The 22,087-nt window shown below is 40.2% G+C and overlaps 1 protein-coding gene across 6 annotated transcripts in view; it reads left to right on the forward strand.

The window, feature by feature from the left end:
- The window catches only part of CACNA2D1 (calcium voltage-gated channel auxiliary subunit alpha2delta 1), a 452,873-nt gene that overhangs the window by 356,998 nt on the left and 73,788 nt on the right, over positions 1–22,087 (forward strand). For all 6 annotated transcript variants that reach the window (XM_044423417.1, XM_044423419.1, XM_044423424.1 and 3 more), the window contains 3 exons: positions 16,081–16,159; positions 17,515–17,564; positions 19,157–19,246. In XM_044423417.1, the coding sequence (XP_044279352.1) occupies positions 16,081–16,159; positions 17,515–17,564; positions 19,157–19,246 (219 nt within the window). The remainder of the gene's footprint in view (positions 1–16,080; positions 16,160–17,514; positions 17,565–19,156; positions 19,247–22,087) is intronic.

The raw sequence follows: 22,087 nt of genomic DNA on the forward strand, positions 1-22,087 counted from the left end.
ATGGGACTGTTTCTTGGCTTATGTTTTGGATTAAAAGAAAAAATTCTCCATCCTATCAATAGTCCAGGTGAGCCACGAACCTTTATATTTCTAGAAGTATTTTTAATTTTGTTATTCTGCACTTTGGCAGTGTATGTTTTAGATATTTCAGTGCAGACGTTGGTATGTGGTTTTCACAAATCAATCATTGTTAACACACAGCATCTTTTATTCATATTTTATCCCATAATACAATGAATTACGCATGATGGTTCTTCTGCAAAATTATACTGGAGCAGGGGTTTTCTACCACCAGTCTGCAGACTGAGGCTGATCTGTGGGAGATTTTCTGCTGGTCCATGGAGGGTGGGGGGGCACATCCCACTCACAGTGGACTGGAACAGGGGCTGGCTGTGCTCCACCTCTTCCTTGGTTGGCATCACATTCATGGGGGGGGGTGCACCAGTGCCACAGGAGAGGGGGCGGGAACAGAAGAGATGGTTCAATGGGAGCTGCCTGGGAGCCATACTGCACAAATTTCAGTATTTTGTTCTTTTGTTGGCATTTTTTGTTTCTCGGTTTCTGGTTGCTGAGGAGAATTTTCATTTTGTTTTGGTATTGTGTTTTGAAACTAATACATAGAATTCTGTATTATGTGTATGATGCTTTTTGTTTCTGCCTCAGTAGTCCCCAAAGTGGTTTTCCTGTTTTTGCTGGTCCCCAGCTGTGTAAAGGTTGCAAACCACTGTACTGGAGCAATGTCAGGCCGAATCTTTAGTGATTGTTGCAATTGGTATAAGGGTACTGTGAAACCACAACTTGACAACAATACAGGCAAACTTGATTCCTGTTCTGGAGATTTTGTCCTTGACAGTGAATGAAAGATTTTGGCTTGGAAGCCGAATCCTTCAGATGTTTGCCAGTGTACTGTTTACTTCTCTTTTAAATGTTGTATTAACATACACGTATTCTGGTTCTCAGCAATCATTTTAACCAACCATAAATGAAAAAATAGAGACATGGTGTGTCACATCACAGTTCTCCTGATCAGCAGTCTGCAAAGTTATGCCTGAATTCTTCTGAAAGCTATCAGAGATGTGCTGTGGTGCACCTAATATGAAAAGCTATTCCATAGTTTCATGGATTCAAGTGAAAAGGGGCCATTGCAGTTTAGGGCTTAGAATCTTGGACTGGGACTTGGTAGATCTGGGTCGTAGCCCCTGTTCAGACATCAAGCTCTCTGGGTGACTTTTGGCCAGGATTGTTGTGAGAAGTTTGTGAGCTGTCCTGGTTTCCTTGCAAGAAGGATATAAATGTAGGGTATAAATGTAATCAAATGTAAGGGCAGGGTATAACTGTAATCAAGTAGTAGTAGAAGAAGAAGAAGAAGAAGATTATTACTGCAATGTACTCAACAAGTGGCTGCTTAAATAAGATTCAGAAACCCAAGCTGGTGCAGAATTGATAGGGATAAAGTAGATAGCTCACATATCTGTATCGCATCTGTGCTAGCTATCACCGCACTTCTAAGACCAACTGAAGATGCTGTGTTTGATCTTGGGTGGGTCTGTTTAGTTGAAGGAACACCTCAACTGTTATCAACCTGCCTGCACTTTATGTTCAGTTAGATGCCCTTCTCACTGAGTACAAGTAGGCTGGTGATTACAAGGGAAAGGGTGGTATCTTGCCTTTGTAAGGCGTTCCCATACATAGGCCATGAGCCTCCGTCTTTGCATACCTACATCCTTTCTTTGGCTTTCCCTTTAGCTTTTTTTTAATCCTGATCAGACTTTATCAGCAATTATTTTAATTTTCTTCAGGTGGAATTTGGGTTTATTATTTATTAACATATCATGTGCTTGTGTGTATTTATTCTGTTATAAAAATTGGTGGCCTAAATGCATTTTAAATAAATGAAAAGGTGTCACTTCTAAGAGGGGGGCTTATATTGAAAACTTAAAAGCCCCTTCCTTTTAGAGGCTTCAAGCAACCAACCCCATCCAAGTTTCCTAGTACGTGACCTGAAGAGAACTGTATTTTCTAATTTTCCTGGTTCATGGGACACTGTCATGTCAGGGAGAAAGGAAGAAATAAAAGTCACCAATGAGACCTAATTAATTGGTTCTTCTTCTCATAAGTTTGGAAAATAAAAGGTTTGTCTGTGTCCAGAATTAGACATTCGCAAGGAGAGCTCTTTTTAGTAACATATGATCCATATGGGGGCCCAATTTTGGAAGTTGGGAAAAATTGAACTATTTTCCCCTCCTTTTTCTTCAAGTAGCCTGAGTTTTGGAGTTCAGTTTTAGATGGAGCTCATGGGAGCTTGTTCATTAAGATTTACAATTACTATAACACTTAATTCAGTAGAAGTTGAAAACTCACAGCTTAAGAACGGCAGTTTTGTTGGAAATTGACAGACCCAGGTTTAAATCTCATATAAGGAAACAAAAGGAGCTGGCTGTTCATTTTATATATGCTGGATTTGTTTGAACTGCCACAGTAATATTTGAGCAAGTATTCTTGCAATATGACTTAGACAAGAAATGGATGATACTGAATCGGCACATTTATAAATGTTAATTAGATCTGGGTCTGATACCCTATCATGGTTTGTATCCAGTGAAGTGTTTTATTAAGTCACACATTTATCTAAGGTAATTTATTGTATGAGGAACAATATGAGGTATGTATGAGGAATGAAAGCACGTTGTTTCTAGCATTTTGGCACCTCGCTTATAAGGATACAACACCCTATTCACAGATTGATTCACTGGGTCAGAAGATGTGGCCTGCATAATTGCCACTTCAGTTGCTTTATTTCTTGTCCTGGGAATGGATGCTGTTTTTGTGCAAAGTAACCCCCTTTTCTTGAGCAGCAGCTTTTTTGGTATCATGTCATTTTTCTAACTTCATTGGGCCAGCAAAGGACAAAAGCATTGGAAGAACAAGCAAGCTGCTCCCTAAATATGTGAAGTGCTGCATGATTACAATGCACTACACCCTGGTTTGTCTTCAGAGACCATAAAAATGATTATGTGCTACACAAAGTCACAATCTAAGGCAGTGTGGAATGACTTGTACTGCCTTCCTGTACCTGGTACCTGCCAGATGCCATTCAACACATCTGGAAGACACCAGCTTGGGGACCTGGACTGTTCCACTGACATACCATGGAAACACCAGATAGTGGCGAGGGGACATGTCATCTTAGATGCATTCTGTCCATATTTACTTACATAGTCATTCTATTTATTTATATTCTGCTTCTCAATTATGGGTGACCACTCAAGGTTGTTGTTAAGTTCTGTGAAGTTATCTCCAACTTACAATGACCCTCCAAAATGTCCTGTCCATGGTAGCCCTGCTCAGCTCTTGTAAATTCAAGGCTGTAGCCTCTTTTATGGCTTCCTAAGCATAAAAATTCAGCAAAAATCAGAAACTGTATGGTTCACTTCTATGAAAAAAGGAAGGATTAGAATGAGCAAGAACATTCAGACTAGTTGTATAGCATTTGCCTAATCTTTGAATATTACTGCTGTTCATCCTTCTGGAATCTCTACTAGAACCTTGAAGTCACCAGAGAAAAAAAATAGCTATGGTAACATTGTATTAATATGACAGCAAACACATTGCTCTATTTGAAAACCTACCAGAATCCCCCAGAGTTCAAAGATGGTCACTTTCATTTTCTACATTTGCTTCAGCTTATGGGGAAATTTTCTTAAAACTGGATGATTGTGTTTTTTCAAAAATTGCTGCAATACTGTTTGGTTAGTAATTAGTGTTAGAAGCAAGACATAAGCACTAAAGAACAAAAAAACTCACTATGCATAAGTAGATATGGCAAAAATGTCAATTTCAAGGGCAAGAAAATTTGCATGCATTTTTGTGGAAATTTTTCAACATACGTGCATTTTTACTCACTTTTCCAGATATGCATGTTCATGAATGCAGTTTCCGAAATATACCCGTTATTTTTCCAAGAAATTTTCCCTGTGTTTTTGTGTGCACTGTGCCCCAATGCACACATTTCTCTGTATGAATTTTTTCAGGTTGTGGTTTTTTCACAAAACCACCAATCTGGTTGGTATGTAGGCACAGGAAGTGCCAACCTACCTTATGTGTCACCTGTGCTTAAATGCAATGGGGGAAGCAAAGCTAAGGCACCTTGGCAGCATCTGAGGGGCTGCAGGATACTTCAGATTCCCAGATCTGAAATCTGCGATAGCCCTATTAGTTGCCTTCCCCTAGGCAAGCATTGCAGTGGCTGACTCTCTGAGGTTTGTTTGTTTGTTTGTTTGTTTATTTATTTATTTATTTATTTATTAAAACATTTTTAATAAATAAATGAGAGTGTGACCTGGGGGGGGAGGGGTTGTGGCTAGGAAGGGGAGAACTCTGGGGAGGCCAGACTACAAGCTATTCTGGGTCTTCCCAGCATCATCATCACCCCCCCTCCCAGTGGATTAACAGAAATGCGAGCCATGAGATGAAGAGCAGCTCCATCCTCTGCTGTTCCTTCTGCTCCACATAGGATGAGGACTGCAATTTGAGGGCTTGCGATCAGTGTGAGAATATTGTGCTGCCTTAGTAGCAAATAGGTGCTCTCCATAGTTGCACAGCCTTTCAACAATGCTAAATGTAAAGAATGGGTTCAGGTATCTAACTTGCCATTTCTAGGCATAATGAAAGAATGTGTGCTTATTATGTAGCTATAAGCATACATGAATCAAGCAAACACAGTTCTGACTTGTACCTGTTTTGCTGAACAGTGTTCATTTGGGTTTAAGTGCATGCTTCATTTGCCTTTTTTTTCTAGCAATCATAGATGCTTTTGGCAGAGTATGCCACACCATCGTGCCTGGCTTTTTTACATGTTCTGTTTGGAAAATTAGTGTGGTGTGGTTGGTTGGATTGCTGAGGTGGAAGTTGGGAAATCCAGGTTCTAGTCCCCAATTGGCCATGAAGCTCACTGGGTGACTTTGACCCAGTCCTGGACTCTCAGCCTAACCTACTCGCACAGTTGTTTTGAAGGTAAAACAGAAAGGAAGAGAACCTTGTAAGCCACTTGGATTCCTTGCAGGAAGAAGGAACCCAGGATATAAAAGTAATACAGTAATAATGAAGGTGATTATGATCTGCTGTTTGTAGGATTACTCCTTTATCTCCTGAGATTTATTATGTGGAAACCACAGAGTTCCCTGCTCTTTTTACTTCTACATGCAGCTGCTGCAAGAGTTCATCTGGAGATCTGGAATATAGTTTCAGCAATGTGTACATTTCTCTGTGTGTGTTTTCCATTTAATCAGATGCATGAGTAGCAATGCCCTCTCATTGCTACTCAGGGAATGAGAGTGTGGTGCAGTCCCACCTTGCTGCTTGGATGGTTTCTGTGATTAGGAACATGTATTCCAGTATGTTAAATCTGTCCTGCCTGTGTTTGCAGATACTTGGGTGTCATTGGATTTGTCATGTGCTCATTGATGGAATAAGAATTTTGTTAAGGAATGTACATACATTTTGTGCTGCTAGCAAATGCTTGATACACACTTGTGGTAATGTGCATTTGTGGAAATGTGCATTTGCCCAGCTGCACATTTTATCATATCCTTCCAAAAGTTTTTTTTTGTTGTTGTTTAAAAGGTCTACAAATGGAATCTACGTGACTCGGAGCCAATCTGTTGTAGAATCTGTTGGTCAGATTCATAGAAAACCAAACTAATTTGCATTTATTCCTGATTTCTTCAGCGTATGTAACTGCCAGTTCTATCTGATTCCTTGGCTTCATCCTTAAACAGAGAAATAGATTGTGTAACCATCACTCATTCTGATGCAACTTGTAGAATAGCAGTTCAAAGTGGAACCATTTCCATCAATGAACTTTAGTCATAATTAATTTCAGCCCCATTGACTTAGAGCCTGGCTTAGTTAGAAAAAACTCACGGAAATGGGTGGGGTGAAGGTTAGGCATGGTTTTGTGTGTGACCAAGCCTGACTCCAACCCATTCATTTCAGTGGGTGTTTTCTGAATGTAACTGTGCTTGGATCCATTCCTATGTAACTCATATTATGTAAAGTTGGCCGCATCAGTGAATGCAGAATGCAGCAGATGAACTCATTTGGGAATGAGTAAATAGGATTGTATTACACTGAGCTTATACAAACTACACTGATTAATGAATAACTTCTGGGTCCAATTAAAGATACTGTGCTTTGACCTATAAAGTTTGTAATGGACCTGGTCCAGTACACTTTATTTAATGTTTCTCCATGTATAAACCCCAATTTCTCTATTTGGCTTTTAACTAGTCTTATTTGAGCCCACTGTTGAGCCCAGTTTCGAGAACTATTACAGGAACAAATAATATTGATGAACGAGAAAATGGGATCTGGAGTGATTCTGGTGTGTTATTCGATTTGAACTTGGACTTGCCTCCCACCCTACCAATAAATCAGTTTCTGCAATCATCAGTACATAAAAAATTGAACTATGTTAATGTCATTCTAATGCATTTCATGGTAAAATAATTGCTAGTTACAGATGTGATTGGATTCTACTATACTGAAATCCAGAATGGGTTTATAAACTATATTCTGGACTTAGATAGGGACACTTCATACAGTCAAATATGAATGGCATTTGTATGTACAATGCATAATCGTTTAAAGATAACAAAGTGAAATCTGTTCTTCTCCTGACTATTTTAGGGATGGAGACACATTGCATTCTATATGTACATGCCCTTCACACTTGATGAGATTCACACCATGTGTAATTCTTCTAGCAATTATTCAGGGAACATTTTGTGTACTTTTAAGATTTAAAATAGATACTTTGAGTTACAAGTTATTACTGAGTACCACTGTTACTGTAGAACAGTAATGATGTTTTCTGTGAACATTTTGGATAGCTTGTATCAATATCAGAATATTATGCATCTCCCTTTTATTGCTGAAGACTGATAAAATAGCATCTTGCAGCAAAGTTTGCATGTCACATGATATTGTCTATTCAGTTTTGCTCAACCTGCCTTCTATTTAACCTTCAAGTTTGCAAGTTAAAGCAAACAATAAACATTTTGTGCTTCTCTTGAATATCTAGGATCTGAAAAGTGTCCCGTTAAATTACTTTTGGGCTGGCATATAGAATATTTAAAGTAGTTTTCTGTCTCTCTAGATCACTTGCACCATAAATTCTTTGATTTTTATGTAACCAAATTAACTCTGAGTAGTCTAAAGAACACAGTAATGACCCTACTGTGTATACCATGACTTTATAAAGATGATAAGAAGGTATCTTATTCCATTCTTGCCTCTTTACTTCCCTGATGTGTTGATAAAGCATTTTGGTTTCTTAGACAAAAGTAGACTCTGATAACTACTAAAATCCTACTGACAGTTGTAGGATTTTCCAACTGCATCCCCAACCTTTAGCCAGATCCAGAATTTGTTGTTGTGTTGGGAAACAAAGAGATTTCATACACAAGGCTTGCAAAGACTGAGCCTGTGGGAGCACCCCTCTGTTTGCCCTAAGGTCCAGCCAGAGTGCTCACAAAGGCCTTGCAGCCATTATGAGTGAGCTCTTGCAGGGTGTTGCCTTTCCCAAATTCCCTGAGAGATTTAATTTGAGGCAAGGCAAAGCACAGCAAAAGGGCCTCCTGCTGAACCCAGGGCCGGAGGTGTGTTGTTTTCCATTAGCAATGAGATGCTTCAAATCTGATAGGATCGCAAGGCTGTGAGTGCAATTCAGAGCGTGTGTGGCAGGGAACTGCTCAGTAGGAATCAGTGTTTTCCCACTAGGAATGCTGTGGCAATCTGAGGTCAGTACCTTATCAGAAAGCATGGTCCTCTGGAACTTCTCTCTGAACCCTAAGTGAGATCAGGGTTGGGCTCAGTTAATCCATCCTGGCATCCTCAATTGCTCTGCTCCACTCATGGAGTCATGAGGCTTGGTGAACAGCCGTAGGGTTGGGGTGATGGAAATGTCCCCCAATTTCTTCTCTGTAGGGTAAGTCCCAGTTCAATAAGGACTTTCCTCTTTCTTACCTCTTAGAGTGTGGTAGAGTTGAGTTAGCATAGATTGGTGGCTGCTGTGTGTGTGTTTGTGCATGTGTACGTGAGGAGACTATGACTGTCAAAAGTTTACTGGTCAGAGACAGTAATTATAATAAAATCCCAGGTCACTGATTATTAAGAAGGGCAACCAGCTTGAAAAATGTCAGTTGAGCCACTCAAAAATTGTGCCACTGTAATTGAATTTAAAATTCACCTAATTTGTCCATCAATTTGCAGAAACACATTTACTTGTAAGAATAATTGCCTATCCTGTCTGCTTCTCATGCATACATTTATTTAATTAATGGCTTGTTGTGCATGTAATGTCACAGCATCTGGTGAATGACACAGATTGATTAAGCTTTCCTCTTTATAAAGCTCCATTTGCTGAAATTGGCCCGCTAGTATGGATGGGGAATACTTGGCAGTCTGAAAGACAGTTGAATCCTGGAAATGATGTACCATTTTTGCAAACATTTTCAATGTTTTGAGCCAGATTTGCAGATCTCAATTGCTTTGCTCAGATTATTTGACCGCAAGGGAAACCTAGAATGGTTGTCATAAATAAGCGTGAGCCTGATGGTATAATAGAATGGGAAGCCAGGTTTTCCACAGGAAGGGACGCAGACTTTTCTACAGTGCTAAGGGAGCAAGCTGGGATTCATATCTCTCTCCTATTTCAGATGCAAAATTATTCTGGGAAGCTGCCCTTACTCAGGTGGTCTAAGCCCTCAAAGCATAATTAGTGCAAAATACACATTTTTGCACTCTGAAAATTTACTAAGTTTGAGTTGATTTGGTAATTTCCCTTGCTTATTTTGGGAGGCCTTGTACAAGATCTTGCTGGTTTCATTCTGCATCTCTGTCAGTAAGTGTTTTTATGGGAGTATTTTGGTTCCATTGAATACTCACTACCGATGCATTAAAGTGTCATAAGCATTGTGGGAACCCATCTGGCACACCATTTGATGAACATAACAAATACATAAATAAACAGGAAAAACTATGTCTCTATTGGGACATAAGAATAAACTATAATTGATGACATGTGAATCAATCTTGTGCTTTTGAGCTTCATCCTTCCCGTTCTGTCAAGATTGATTTCTGTTTTCAATCTATCACAGTTTTTTGTTTTTCCAAAAGGACAAACTTTGATTAATTTAACCACAGTTAAACTGTGGATTAAAATGTGGATTAAGAAACAGACTAGTGAAAATAGAAACAGATGCTTGATTGGTATACCAGCTAGAACCCTCTCTGAATAGAGACAGTCTGGTAACAGTTACCTATGCCGATATAGCCTTCCAGTATTAGGATTATTGCAGTCTGATGTGTATGGAGCTACCTTTGAAGATGGGTCAGAAACTTCCGTTTTGTTTTGTTTCGTTTTCAAAGCAGAACTGCTCAGTTACTAACTGGGGCTGGCAGATGACATCATGTGATACCAGAACTTTGTCATCTGTACTGGCTTCTAGTCCATTTCTGAGACCAATTCAAAGTGATGGTGTTAGCCTTTGAAGTCCTAAATAACTTGGGACCTGAGAATCTAAAGGAGCATTGCCTCCCAGATGTATCTGTTTGGATCCTTAGGTCATCTTCAGATGATCTCTACCAAGTTCACCCAGTGAAGGAAACGAGGTGGGTGGCTTCAAGACAGAGAACTGCCTTAGTTGTGAAACCCCACTTAGGGAATGCACTGCCTGAAAAGGCTTGCCTGGTGCATGCATTGTTATCTTTTTTTGCACCAAGCAAAGACCAGTCTATTGTTCAGGGATTTTGGATACCTAGTACCAGATTTTTATGGCTGCTTTAGCTGTTCCTGGACTGTTTGTATTCTTATTTTATATTTCAAACTGTTTGCATGTCATTTCATCTTTTAGCTGTTTATAATCTTCCCAGATGGATTAAAAGATAATAAATATATTTTTTTACAGGGATCATACTCAATATATTTGGTGTTTAGCATGCATTCTTCTACAAGAATATTCCATGAGTCCACTTTCACAGTGTGGTCTGAAGAACTATGGTTCTTTTTTTATTTCTTGGCATTCACCGGTTATGCTGTAAGAAGAAAAATGAAATTTATTTATAAACAATGTTTTCAAAAACCTCTGACCACCATTTGGCAGTGCCACGGAAAGCTCCTGAGGGCAGGCTATGTGTGACTTGTTATAGCTCGCCTGCAGCTATCTTGGCTTTTTCTTTAACTCATTGGTCTCAGGTAATGGCAATTCTCACCAAGATGGCAGTATATGGAGAGGGAAGATTAATCCCTTCCCTCTCTAGGAATGCTGCCCCCCCCAAAAAATACCTTTCTTCCCCACATGTGAAAAAAAATCACCTTATGTATTATATTAGTTGATATGCCAGATCTAATTTGAAGGGGGAAGCAAGCAATAAAAGTTTGGTTATATTTCTGTTGAAAAGCAATTTTATCTGACACATTTGTTCTATAAAATGTCATACCGTTCTCTTTCATTTGGCACTTGACAAGGGCTATTTGATATTTTTATGTTGGTTCAGGTAATATTGCTGGATGCATTATTAACAGTGATCGATTTAAAGGGTATTACAAACAGTTTGAAGCTGCTGCAAATAGATTAATGAAAACAGCAGAGAGAGCACTCTGATTGAGAGAAGATATTATATTGGTCTTGCAATGAAAGCTCTTTGCTGTGCCTGCTAGAAACATACAATAATCTAAGGAGAATAGACTGAAAGGCACTTCTGAGTTTACATTTGAGTATTATATGTATCTTCCTTTGTAATTGTAGATGTTTCAGAACTCTATATTCTCATAATGTTTTAGTCCGCTTCAGAAGTCATTCTCTACACCACATGCATCGAATGGCAAGTGGGCCATGTGTTTTGTACCCACAATATCCTTGTATTTGCCAGCTGTAACTTCAGACTATCACATGTTGCTCATGTGGCGGGGCCTCCATACCTTCAGTCGAGTGCCTGCAGGTTCCCTCTTCCAAACTTTCATCCACCCTGGGAAGGTCTGGAGAAGGTCTGAAGGAGGCATGGCTACAGAGATTGTGGGGTCATGCCATACACACAGTCCAATCCTGCCTCCAGGGTTGGCTTCAAAGGTGGCCATGGCTGGACATCTGTCATGGGCCCACCCCCTGCAAAGGCTCACTGACAAGAACCCATTGGGTTGCTGCTGCTTCTCTGGCCAACTGCTCTTACTCTGATGGACAGAAGAAGGGACCGTAGATACCTCTGCCAATTTGCCCAGCGGTCCTTCCCCTGTCGAAGAAGTGAGTGGGAGCAGTGATGAAGGAAGAAGGCAGAGCAGGTGCCAGTGGTGATGAGAGGCTACTTTACAGGTGTGCAGGGCACCGAGGAACCCTTGCCCAAAGCTCCACAGAAACCAAGAACCAGCATTGCTCCCCTGTACACAGTCTGGAAAAGCTTGCAGAATAATGTCTGACAGTCCTTTTGTGTCAATACTTAACAGTGCAATCCTTTGCCTGCCTGCTCAGAAGTAGGTACTGCTGTGCTTAATGGCACTTGCTGCTATGTAAGTGTGCATAGGATTGTAGCCTACATGTATCTCCATGGAGCGTCTCTGTGAACTTCCAACTTACTTCAGTCTTGCAATGTTATTAAATGTGAAAAATTGGTATCGGAATGAGAGTTGTTGTTCAGACTCTGCAAATAAATCAGGTATTTAGTTGGAATGTCATTTATTTGTGTTTTAGGTGATGATCGACAAGCTCCTTCCCTCATCCACTCCTGGCTTTCATAAAACAATGTATTTGAAAAATAGAATATAGCTAGGATGTTAAGGTTTTTCTTTGACCTTTCCCCAGTCAAAGATTTCAAGCTGATTTTTGAACAGTTTCTGGCAAGATGTCATGGATGCTTGCCCTCATTTAGGTGCTAAATGAGCTTTTTCTTTAGTGTGTCTGTGTTAAATATACAAAATGGAAAAGAGAGGGAGGTAGGAAAAGAGACGGTTCTGCTAACACAGTATGGAGGCTATTTATCAATGCTGTATTTACTTCCATAGTTTGGACTACAGTAAATGTTATCATTTTTCTTCCAGAACATAGAACAGAACACTCTTCCCTTAACCTTCAAGCACTGGGATTAAACAATGGACCATTAATTACTGTGTCATGCTGGCAGGCTGAGGAGGCTGTCTGACCGTTGTTGCTATCTGAAATATCTATCTTGGCTATTTTACATCAAATCATGCTGAAAGACGGGTTATGTTTTGTCATCAATATTATTTTGTCTTGTATAGGTTTGGTTCCAGCAAGGATGTGAGTTTAGGAGCTGTACTTGGAATGGAAGGCAGCTTTGACGGGATGGCTTAGAGCTGCGTACACAGCACTTCCCAAAATTCTCCATCTTATTTGTGGGTTGGGAAATGGGGGGCCATCCCTTGGAATCTCTCCAGGGAGAGGATGAAGTAGGACTCATCAGTCCACACTAGCACAGCTAATTCTTCCTTCCTAAGGGGTTTTCTTTGTGCCTGTTAGCTGTAGCAGAAATCCTCTTGGCAGCCTGTGGCCGCCATTTTGGATTGACTCATCCTGATCTTCTTTTTCTAGCAGCTGAGAAAAAGGACAATCTCAGAAGCTTTTTTTTTTTTAAGTCTTGTGAGACATGTCAGCTTAGTTCTACTTCAGATATTACATTTTCTAGGTGGTAGGTTAGTGCAGCAAATGTTTTTCATGCCTGAATATCCAGAAAGTGCAAAGGTGTGCAAGTAGTGTCATCCATGCCAGGGAGCTTTTGAAATGCTGTCTTAGACTCCTGCTATTTTAGAGCCTTAGTTAGTGGATCATATGTGAGTCAAAGCAGTGAATACAGATGCAAAAAGGAAATGTTTGATGTACTTGGGAAAAGCTCCACCTTTTAAAATGGTTAGCTTAAAGATCTCCTCCCGTTCAGGGTTTCAATCACCTTTCCCTACTGGTTGCACCTTCATCACTTTAGTTTTCTTTGAGTTCTCCAGCACCAAACCTCTGACAACAGTTGAATGTGTTTGAAAGTCAAAGGATATTACTAGGAAGGCCATAGGAAATCTTAATTAGCAGCTAGCAGAATATATTTACAAGATACTTCATCTGAACCCTAATAATCTCAGCCATATACGAAGATACAAGATGATTTCATAATGGACAATTATCCAAAATTATCTCTCATCATCCAAATATGATTAAAAGACAGGCAGGAGTTGTAATAAATTATTACATGATATGCAGGAAAGGAAAGGAGCCTGACTGAATGAGATGTGAGTTTGTTTTATGTCTCTAAAACCTTCTAATTTCATCTTTGCAACAGTGTAAATATCTGTTTTTAACCAGGGTACTTTTAGGGGTGGGTGAAGAAGTAATGTTTGAGTTGGCTGTCCTGTCATCTTAGTGCTCATCTCATGCCCACTTCCTTTTGACTTTTTAATCACTGTTCACTGTGTGTGACTGGAAATGGCACATTAATCAAATGTGAAGTCTGAGCAAATTTTTCAGATGTGTGCAACTTTGTTCCACAGTCAAATCAGGCCTTCCAGTCTGCAGAAGAAATTTACCCCAGTTCGCATATTTGGGCGAAATCAAATGAACAGGTTGTACAAAGATTCAGGTACCATGTATACTGGTGCATATAAAATGATCCTTGACACTGGAAACAGCAAGGCAAAAATGTGTGTGTGTGTGGGGGGGTGTTTTACGGGACAGCAGAAAATTTTTCATCATATTACATTCATCCTTTAAAAAAGGATAGATAATAAAGACAATTGTATTTCCAAGGTCATTTTTATTAAAACCCATTAAAAAAAACCCTTCTTACTGGTACTGGATGAGTTTGCCCTGCATTGCATCATTGCCCATGCATGCCTCCTGCCCCTTGCCCATCCCATCAGCCTCCAAATAGGAGAGGGAACATGACTATTTGCTAGAATATGGTAATGTGACATCACAAGAGTCTAGAAGCTTCCAGCTGACAAAAACCTGTACATACTTGTTTATAAGAGCCCCTTGAAACTGAAAATAGTGAAGCAAAAATCGGGGGTATCTTTTAAAGAAAAAAATATGCCTGACATATGACAAATACCAGAAGAACAGCCCAAAATATAGACAAATCACTTTATACTACTGTATATACAGTAATAGCTTCTTGAGATGTCATTCCTACATCCTTTCCTCTGCTGTTCTTCTCATATTGCTGAGTAGATCCAATTTTGCTATAGAGCCACTAGATTGTTCTTGTCTGTGGTTTTTCTGCCTCCAGCTCCTTAAAATAAGGGATGATGTGACAAACTGAAAATCCATTTAGTATACAAAAGATGAACAGAACACTTAAATGGAGCAATTGTTGTCTGAGAATGAAGTATTTTTCTTTTCTACTTAAAAAAGAAGGAAAATACAGTTTGTTGGGAAACTATTGGTAAGCCTACATTTTGCAGCTAGGCACTGTCTATAGTTCTAATTAGTTTTGTTTCCTGTATTGGTTTAGCTGTATAAAGTGCTGACAGTGGGTGTCAATAGCAGGTAATTTGCCTGATATGGATACAGCTGAAGAAACAAACCCGGGATATCCACACAAAGCAGGCATGGTTTCCTCGCGTCCTCAGACTTGCTTGCTAATCCCTCCTGAAGGGCAGAATGTCAAATACCAAATTTAGAATCAAAAGAAAGATCCACTTGTGAAAATGGATGAAATGAGGGGAGACCCGCACATTTGGGCTTGCATTCTAGCCGCTGAACACTTATCCCATAAATCTTCTTTATATGTCAGGACACTGGGGTGTAAAAAGGGATATACTTTCCTTTGTGCTGGTTTTGCCAGAGCCAGAAAATGCACAGAAGATTTCTGCTGCTTCAGCCTTTCTGCGAAGGTCCTTAAGCAAGACACAAGCACTTTCCCTTGGCCACACATCAGTGGGAAGGATATTCTTTCACATGGCTTGTTCCCCTTTCGCAGAAGACAGAAGCACATTTTTTTGCATGGCTTCTGCCTTTGGCCAAGCCAACACAAAGGGGTATAAACCTCCACTCCTGCACCATGGTGACTGGACTTCATGAAGAACTCAGGCAGGGGATGCTCACCAGAGGTAGTGTGGGACTAGAATCATTGGTGATCCTGCTGCTACATTTCTGTGTAAGATATGAGGAACTATCTTGCACCCAATCAAGCTAAACCAAACTCCCTTAGCACTCTCTAATGTGACCAAGATCAAATGTAGGCGTCTTTCCCAGATGTACACGATGTCAGGGCCCAAACACTAGAGCTCATGAAAGTAAAATGCACGCGTTCGTTTCTTACAGAAAATAGAAACTTCCATGGCATGTCACTGACTCTTCCACTAGGTGGCAGAAATTTGATACAAAATAATGTTTCATTCTTGGCAAATCGTTTTTCCAGATATCAAAGTATTTATATTTTCTGTTTATAATCAAATATCCTTTCTTCTTAATGAGTATTATGAGTGAAATAAGCAAACTTTTTCTTACGCATAAAAGGGTAGTTGGAATGTTTACAACATGATGTTGGGGTGTGTGTGAATTAGTTTTACAGTGTGGCATTGGATGTTTCTGTTCATTCATCGATATCATTAAAGGAGAAATGACCTTTCATCAGGAAAGACAAAAGATTTTTGTTGTCAGGAAGTTTAGGACTGATTCATACACACATGTGCATTACTTTTTAATGCACTGAACGGGTGCCAACTGAATGTATGAATGAGGCCACTGAAAAATGATGCATTTGAGCTGATGATAGATGAAAAGAAGATCCCAGGTGTGATGTCAGAGTTTCAATAGCCCTAAACACTGAAAAGATCACAGCTTGTAAATACTGTCACCAGTTTGTTTTCTTAGAAAAAAGATGGAAAATAAACTTTAGTGCCCAGTGATAGGAAAATTTCTGAATTTTTAACATGCAGGCAGTATAATTAGAAAGAAAAGCGAACATGATAATCCATGCAGTAGGATCAGTCAACTGACACTCACCATGGCCCTCTTTGAAAAACAAATCATGCCTATTCATTGACACATGTATTCAACTCCTCTTTTTAAATTTTCCTAGGTCCGTGTATTTACATTTTCTGTTGGGCAACATAATTATGACAAGGGACCCATACAGTGGATGGCCTGCCAAAACAAAGGTATTCTGCATCTGTTCTCTTTATCATGACCCTTCAGCTTGGTGCCATCTAGATCCCTTTGAAATTTTGTAAGCAACTCAGAGAAATGTGTTGAGTGGATGGTGTGTATCTCTGTGTGCGAATGTTGAATCAACAAATGCATTGCTTCACTTTCTTAGACCGGATCAGAAGCAAATCTGGAGAACTGTTGGGTAAACTGAATCACAGATGAGAAGATTAATATAGTTCTGTTCTCTTGTTCACTGTGTCCTGTGTCCCACCTCTCCTCAATTCTGGAGTTACTTGATCTCCAGGTGTGCATTACTCTCATGTAGGCCTCTCATATGGTGAAGTAAATGTGGAGCTTCCTGGATGACCCATTAATGTTGCATCTCCACAAAACAACCAGGTTCTGCTGGCTTCCTGATTGTGTGGCACCACTGTGCATGAGCTGGGAGTCTGGCCTCAGAGCACCACCCCTCTCTTCCCTCTCAGTCAGGGCAGTTCTTTCCATGGTGACCGGTTTCCAAAGAAGGGAGACCTTCTTTGGAACTGGCACAAAGTGGGGAGGGACATCTTGAAGAAAGCAGTGAGAATCCTGTTCTCTGAACAATTTGGGCAGGCCCTTCAACCTGTCCTTATGGAGTGGGGAAGAGCATTTGGATAGCCAAAGTTGGTCATCTAATTGTTTTGGAAGATGAGTGAAGGATCGAGGCAATCCAGGCCTCCACGCTCCTCCTGTGTTCCACTGGGTGCCTGTTATTCTCGGCATTCAGGGGATTATGAGCAGCCGCAGTGGTCGGCCTCCAAATGATGAATCCTCAGAATGTGCGCTTCAGAATCTGAGTCAGACAAGACCTCATTCACAGCGTCAGACTTAGGTGCGGTTGGCTCCTTGCCAAAGGCCCACACCGCAGCAGAGACCACTGACAAGAGCCCTTGCTTTGGCCACCCTTCGCCATTGCTGCCGATTGGTCACCTGCCTCACAGGTTGGCCAAGGCAATGTTGGTGGTAAGAAGAAACAGCCGTAGATGCCCTGCCTGCGTTCTGGCTCTCTGCTTGTCAAGAGATCAAGTGATGGCAGTGGAGGAGCAATGGCGACTTGTACAAACAGTGGTGAAAAGAAAACTCACTGAGAGAAAGGGCCTGCTGCCTGATCTTGTCTGCCCTTCTCAGCTGGGGAGAGTCATGTTGGCACCACTCCATTGCCTCTCTAGTTCTAGTCTTGCCTCTTTTCAAGAACTCTTATGATACCTTAAAAAACCATGCCTTGAAAAATGGCCTTGAGCATGATTTTTAATAGAAAGGTAGGCTATGAGTATGTATTTAATAAATAAAGGTTGCAATTAAAACTCCACTTTTTTTTCTATTTCAGGTTACTATTATGAAATCCCTTCCATTGGTGCCATTAGAATAAACACACAGGTATTTTTAACAACAGTTTATAAACACCTATAAGTCCAACTGCTTGAACAAAAAGTACATATAATAGCTTGTAGGAATTCAGTTCACATACTTGGTTTTTGACAAGTTGCATGGATTAGGCTTTGCAGGAAAGCATTTTTCATGTGGGTTCATTATACAGCATGAGGTTGCTGAATGCATACACACACACACATCCTGATTGGATCAGATAAGAAACCCACAGAAAGCAATGTTCTGTCTCCAGTAGTGGCTAGACCAGTGCCTTGAGAAGTCTGAAGGCAAACCATGCTCTGCTGCTTCCTCCCATATCCATTAACATCTCCATCTTGCAGAAACTAATATCTCCATATGTTGTCTAATAGTTTTAAAAAGTCTAATGACCCCATGGTAATGAAACTAAAATTATGGTTATGAGCATACTTTTAAAGTATGCATTATGCCCTTGAAAACAGCATCATGGAAGTCTCCTTTTTGAGGTTCATCTCATTATGATTCTGCTGTAACGTTTAAAAACTCACTATATTAGGGTGATCCATTCAGGACTTGGCTGACGCAATGATATCCCATATCTGCTTTGAGTCAGTTTCACTAGATTACCTGCCTGAGAATGCCAACACCATTTTTTCAAAGCAAGGGACCTCATATAATTTATAAGGAAAGACCTCCCTTAAGTCAGGAGTAGAGAATCTCTTGTCCTCCAGATGTTGGCCAACTACAGATCCAATCATCTTTGACAACTGGTCATACAAAGATTGCATCCTCGGGTAGTACATTTTCAGAAACCTTGACTTGATGCTTTCCATTACACAAGCCAGACACCCTTCCTGAAGTTGAAGTTTAGCCTTGGCAGCCACCCAAACTTGAGAGCCATTGAGGCAGGAACATATAGAAACTTCTTGCCGCAGCAGCTTCTCTGCTTCCCAACTTGTTCCAGGCTAGCTGTTTGAGTTTAAGAGAGAAGCAGATGAGATCACCTCATGTTCTCTTCTAAAGGCAGTGGTGGATTCCTTGTCCTAATCGAGAGATCCTTACACACATAAGCAGTGGACTTTGTGTATGCAAAGATTCTGTGGTCTGACCTTCCAAAGGTGGCTTCTGGCACATGAAGGGCTAAATAAATTTAGAAAGGTTCAAAAAGTTTAAAAAACTTTTGCTGGACTTGGAGTGGGCAACTTGCAGCCACCAGCCTAATTTCAAAAGGCTGACTTTTGCAGATAGTCAATTATACCTTGGGCAAGAGTGATCTGTCTTTCCTCTGGCAGCCTCATGGATGGAGAGGAAGAGGAAGGAGAGAGAACGGGGTGGCTGGGAGACAAGAAGAGAAAATGAATGGCAGGAAACAGAGAGAGAAATAGTTTCCATTTTTGGTCTCCAATTTTGGAGTAGTCTCCATTTTTGTCTGCATCCTGCCCATCTTTAGAACGCATCCCATGACAGGTGACCCCCAAAGAATGGTTCCTAAAAGACAAAAAGTTCCCCTGGACAAGTAGGCGTAACTGGAGGGGGAGAATTTGCACTAAAGTGTTATTGGACATTTTAAAAAATCCCATAATGACTGACCAGCTAACTCAATGTTTGCTTTCTTTTGACAGGAATACTTGGATGTTTTGGGGAGACCGATGGTTCTGGCTGGAAAACAAGCCAAACAAGTCCAGTGGACCAATGTTTACCTGGACGCACTGGTATGATGTGCAATATGTGGTGTTACATAGCTCGAGAAAGGATATTTTGAATAGAAATTCATTAAAATTTGTATAATCTCATGTAAATGTGGAAGTGGAAAAAACAGAGTTCCTTTTAAAGGGGCTGATACAAAACTTTCTGGAGAATTTTAAAAGGATATTGGGGGAGATAGCAAAAAACATTCAGTTTACCAAGGATAACTGTAAAGTATTACAGATAGGAAAAAGAGGGAGTTAGATGCACTATGATAAGAGGGAGAAAATGGTGGCACTGTCCCAAGAAAGAGGAGGCAATTATGGTGGATCACTAGCAGCAACTCCATGAATGAGGAGCAGTTGCGTCTGTGATTACACCGTGCAATAGGCCATAGCTGCCATCTGCAGAAGCATCATTTTGAGTTCATATGTCTGTATTCATTCCTGGTAAAACCAATATGGCCTTCCAGTCATATAAGCATCAATTAAGCCGTGCAGGGGCTTATCGTAACAGCTATCATAGCCACACCCTATTCAAAGAGATAAGAATACACATACTTGCATCTGTAGATTGAGACAATCCTATGATGCTGAAACGCAATACTGGGAGGCGGATTTGGTTCATGGAAAGATTCAACTATAAGGCAATTCAGTTGAAAGCATGTGTGACCATTTCCTTGAAGGCTGGCCAGGGACACATTAGGTGTCCTGCAGTTATGAGATATCCTGACTTGGGCCTAAGAAATACAGTAGATGACCCTCTCTTTGCCACTGTGCTTCACAGTAGTAATGCACTGTTTACATAATGCATAACTATCTGTGTATGTGTGTGTTCCTTTTTTCTTGTTTTTAAGATTCACATGGCTTAATTTGTTCCAGGGTTCAGTCCCCTTCCTATTTTTAGTGTCAGTTCTTAGTCTAGATCATCTAGAGTAAGAAGAAAGTTAAGTGCCATGGAGTGAGTGCAGAGTTGCATATGCATCACTTTTTAGCGCCTATAGAATGTTCCCAGATATGGGAATTTGGGAAGGGGCTTCTGGTTCAGAGGGCAAAGTTTCCATACACTTCCGAACTGCATTCCTTCTTTTCTGTTAAGTACTGCTTTGATTTTGAGAAGTATTCAAAGCAAAATATGTCATTCTCTTCTGTTATCACTTGACACAGTGAAATCGGGCAGAATTATTTTCTGTTTGAATAGCTCTGCTTAAACAACTTGGCTAAACTGTATGGCTTGACACATAAAGACATCAGTCCTGTTTTCATCTGGATTGGGGCCAATTATTATTATTTGTTTAGCACAAGTCAACCTCTTCCTGGCTTCCTCCTTTATCACTGGGAACATGTCAAATGGAGATCTGTGCGGGAAACTACAAAAGTTTAAGCATTGCTTTTGAAAGCTTTGCCACTTGAAGAGATAACGTTGATATACACATTTGAATCGCTTCACTAGTGACGGCAGTATGTTAATCTGCAGGCCATACACTCATGCCCATCTGACCAGTTGACGTTCTACCTTTTCCTGTTAGGTACAACATAATATCTATCTTAATTTTTTTTTTAATGTAATCAGTGTATTATGAGTTGTTCAAGTCAAAGTGGGTCAGTCTTTTGTATCATTATAGTTCCAATGCCCAGAAGTTCATTGACCACTCTTTCTTGGTTGCTGATGAGGTACTTACTGGAAATGTCACGGAGAAAGTTCATGTCTTCCTACACATCCTGTTCTTAAATGTCAGCACAAAAGCAAGAATGTGCAAGGAAAGAAGTCGAGTTGTGGATTCGGCAGTCCAATCAAATCAAAACAAAACAAACCATGTCATTACTTCATCCTTCAATGAATTCCACATAGAATGTAGTTATTTTGCCTTTTGCAACAAATAGCAAAGGAATTAGATATGGAAATAGCAAACAAATTAAATATGCTAGGGCACTAAATAAATAAGCAGAAATAATGTTCCAGTTCCCATGGCCCTGTCTGAAGGGTCTACTTAAGCTGCAGTGGTGCAAATGGAGGTTTGTAGATATTTATTTTTTAGATTTATATCCTACCTTTTCTTTAAGAAGTCAGAGCTGCTCACATCATTCTTTTCCTGCTGCTCCAGCCTTATCCCTTCAGTAACAACCCTGTGAGGTTGTTTGGACTGGGTGTGTGTGAGTGGCTCAAAGTCACCCAGTTGGTTCCATGGCAGAGAAGGAACTAGAATGCAGATCACCGAAATTCCAGGCTTGCACTCTTAACCACTACACCACACTGATTGCAATAGTAGAATGACACATTATTCTTTGCCATTGAAATATCATAGTTTCTTCCCTTTTTGCATTGTATAGTTGCAGGGGATCCTGCATTAAGAATCAAACAACATATGCTCTCATCTCTCTTCCCATCCCACTTCGTGTCTTCAGCAATACCCAAAGTTCAGTTTGGAGAAAATTGCACATTACCTTAATTTTATTTTATTTTGTATTTTATTGCTGTAACAATATGGCTAATGGGGCAGGTTAGAAATTTAATAAATAAATAAATAAATAAATTGTGTAGCATGCAGCCAAGTCTCATATTTTTAAATACCTAGAATAACTGTGCATGACCCACGTTTGGATCAGAACTGTCATGCACTGACGCAGAAGTCTTAAGTTATCTCCCCCACAGCTTGGTTCCTGAAATAAGTCATGTCCCTTGGCAGGGTTTAATTTAAAATATTTCCATTTCTTCCTAATACCCCATCAGAGGAGACTTTGTGATATAAACAGGCATGGTTTAAGTCTCTTGTTCTGTTTTACACTGGTTCTGACCCAAATGAGGGCAGTGCATACTCACTCAAGTCCATAGCCTAGACTTAAAAGACTAAGCCTTTCCTAAATGCT

Source organism: Varanus komodoensis, unplaced genomic scaffold, assembly GCF_004798865.1.
Source record: "Varanus komodoensis strain SLA01 unplaced genomic scaffold, ASM479886v1 scaffold13_3, whole genome shotgun sequence".
NCBI classification, from domain to species: domain Eukaryota; kingdom Metazoa; phylum Chordata; class Lepidosauria; order Squamata; family Varanidae; genus Varanus; species Varanus komodoensis.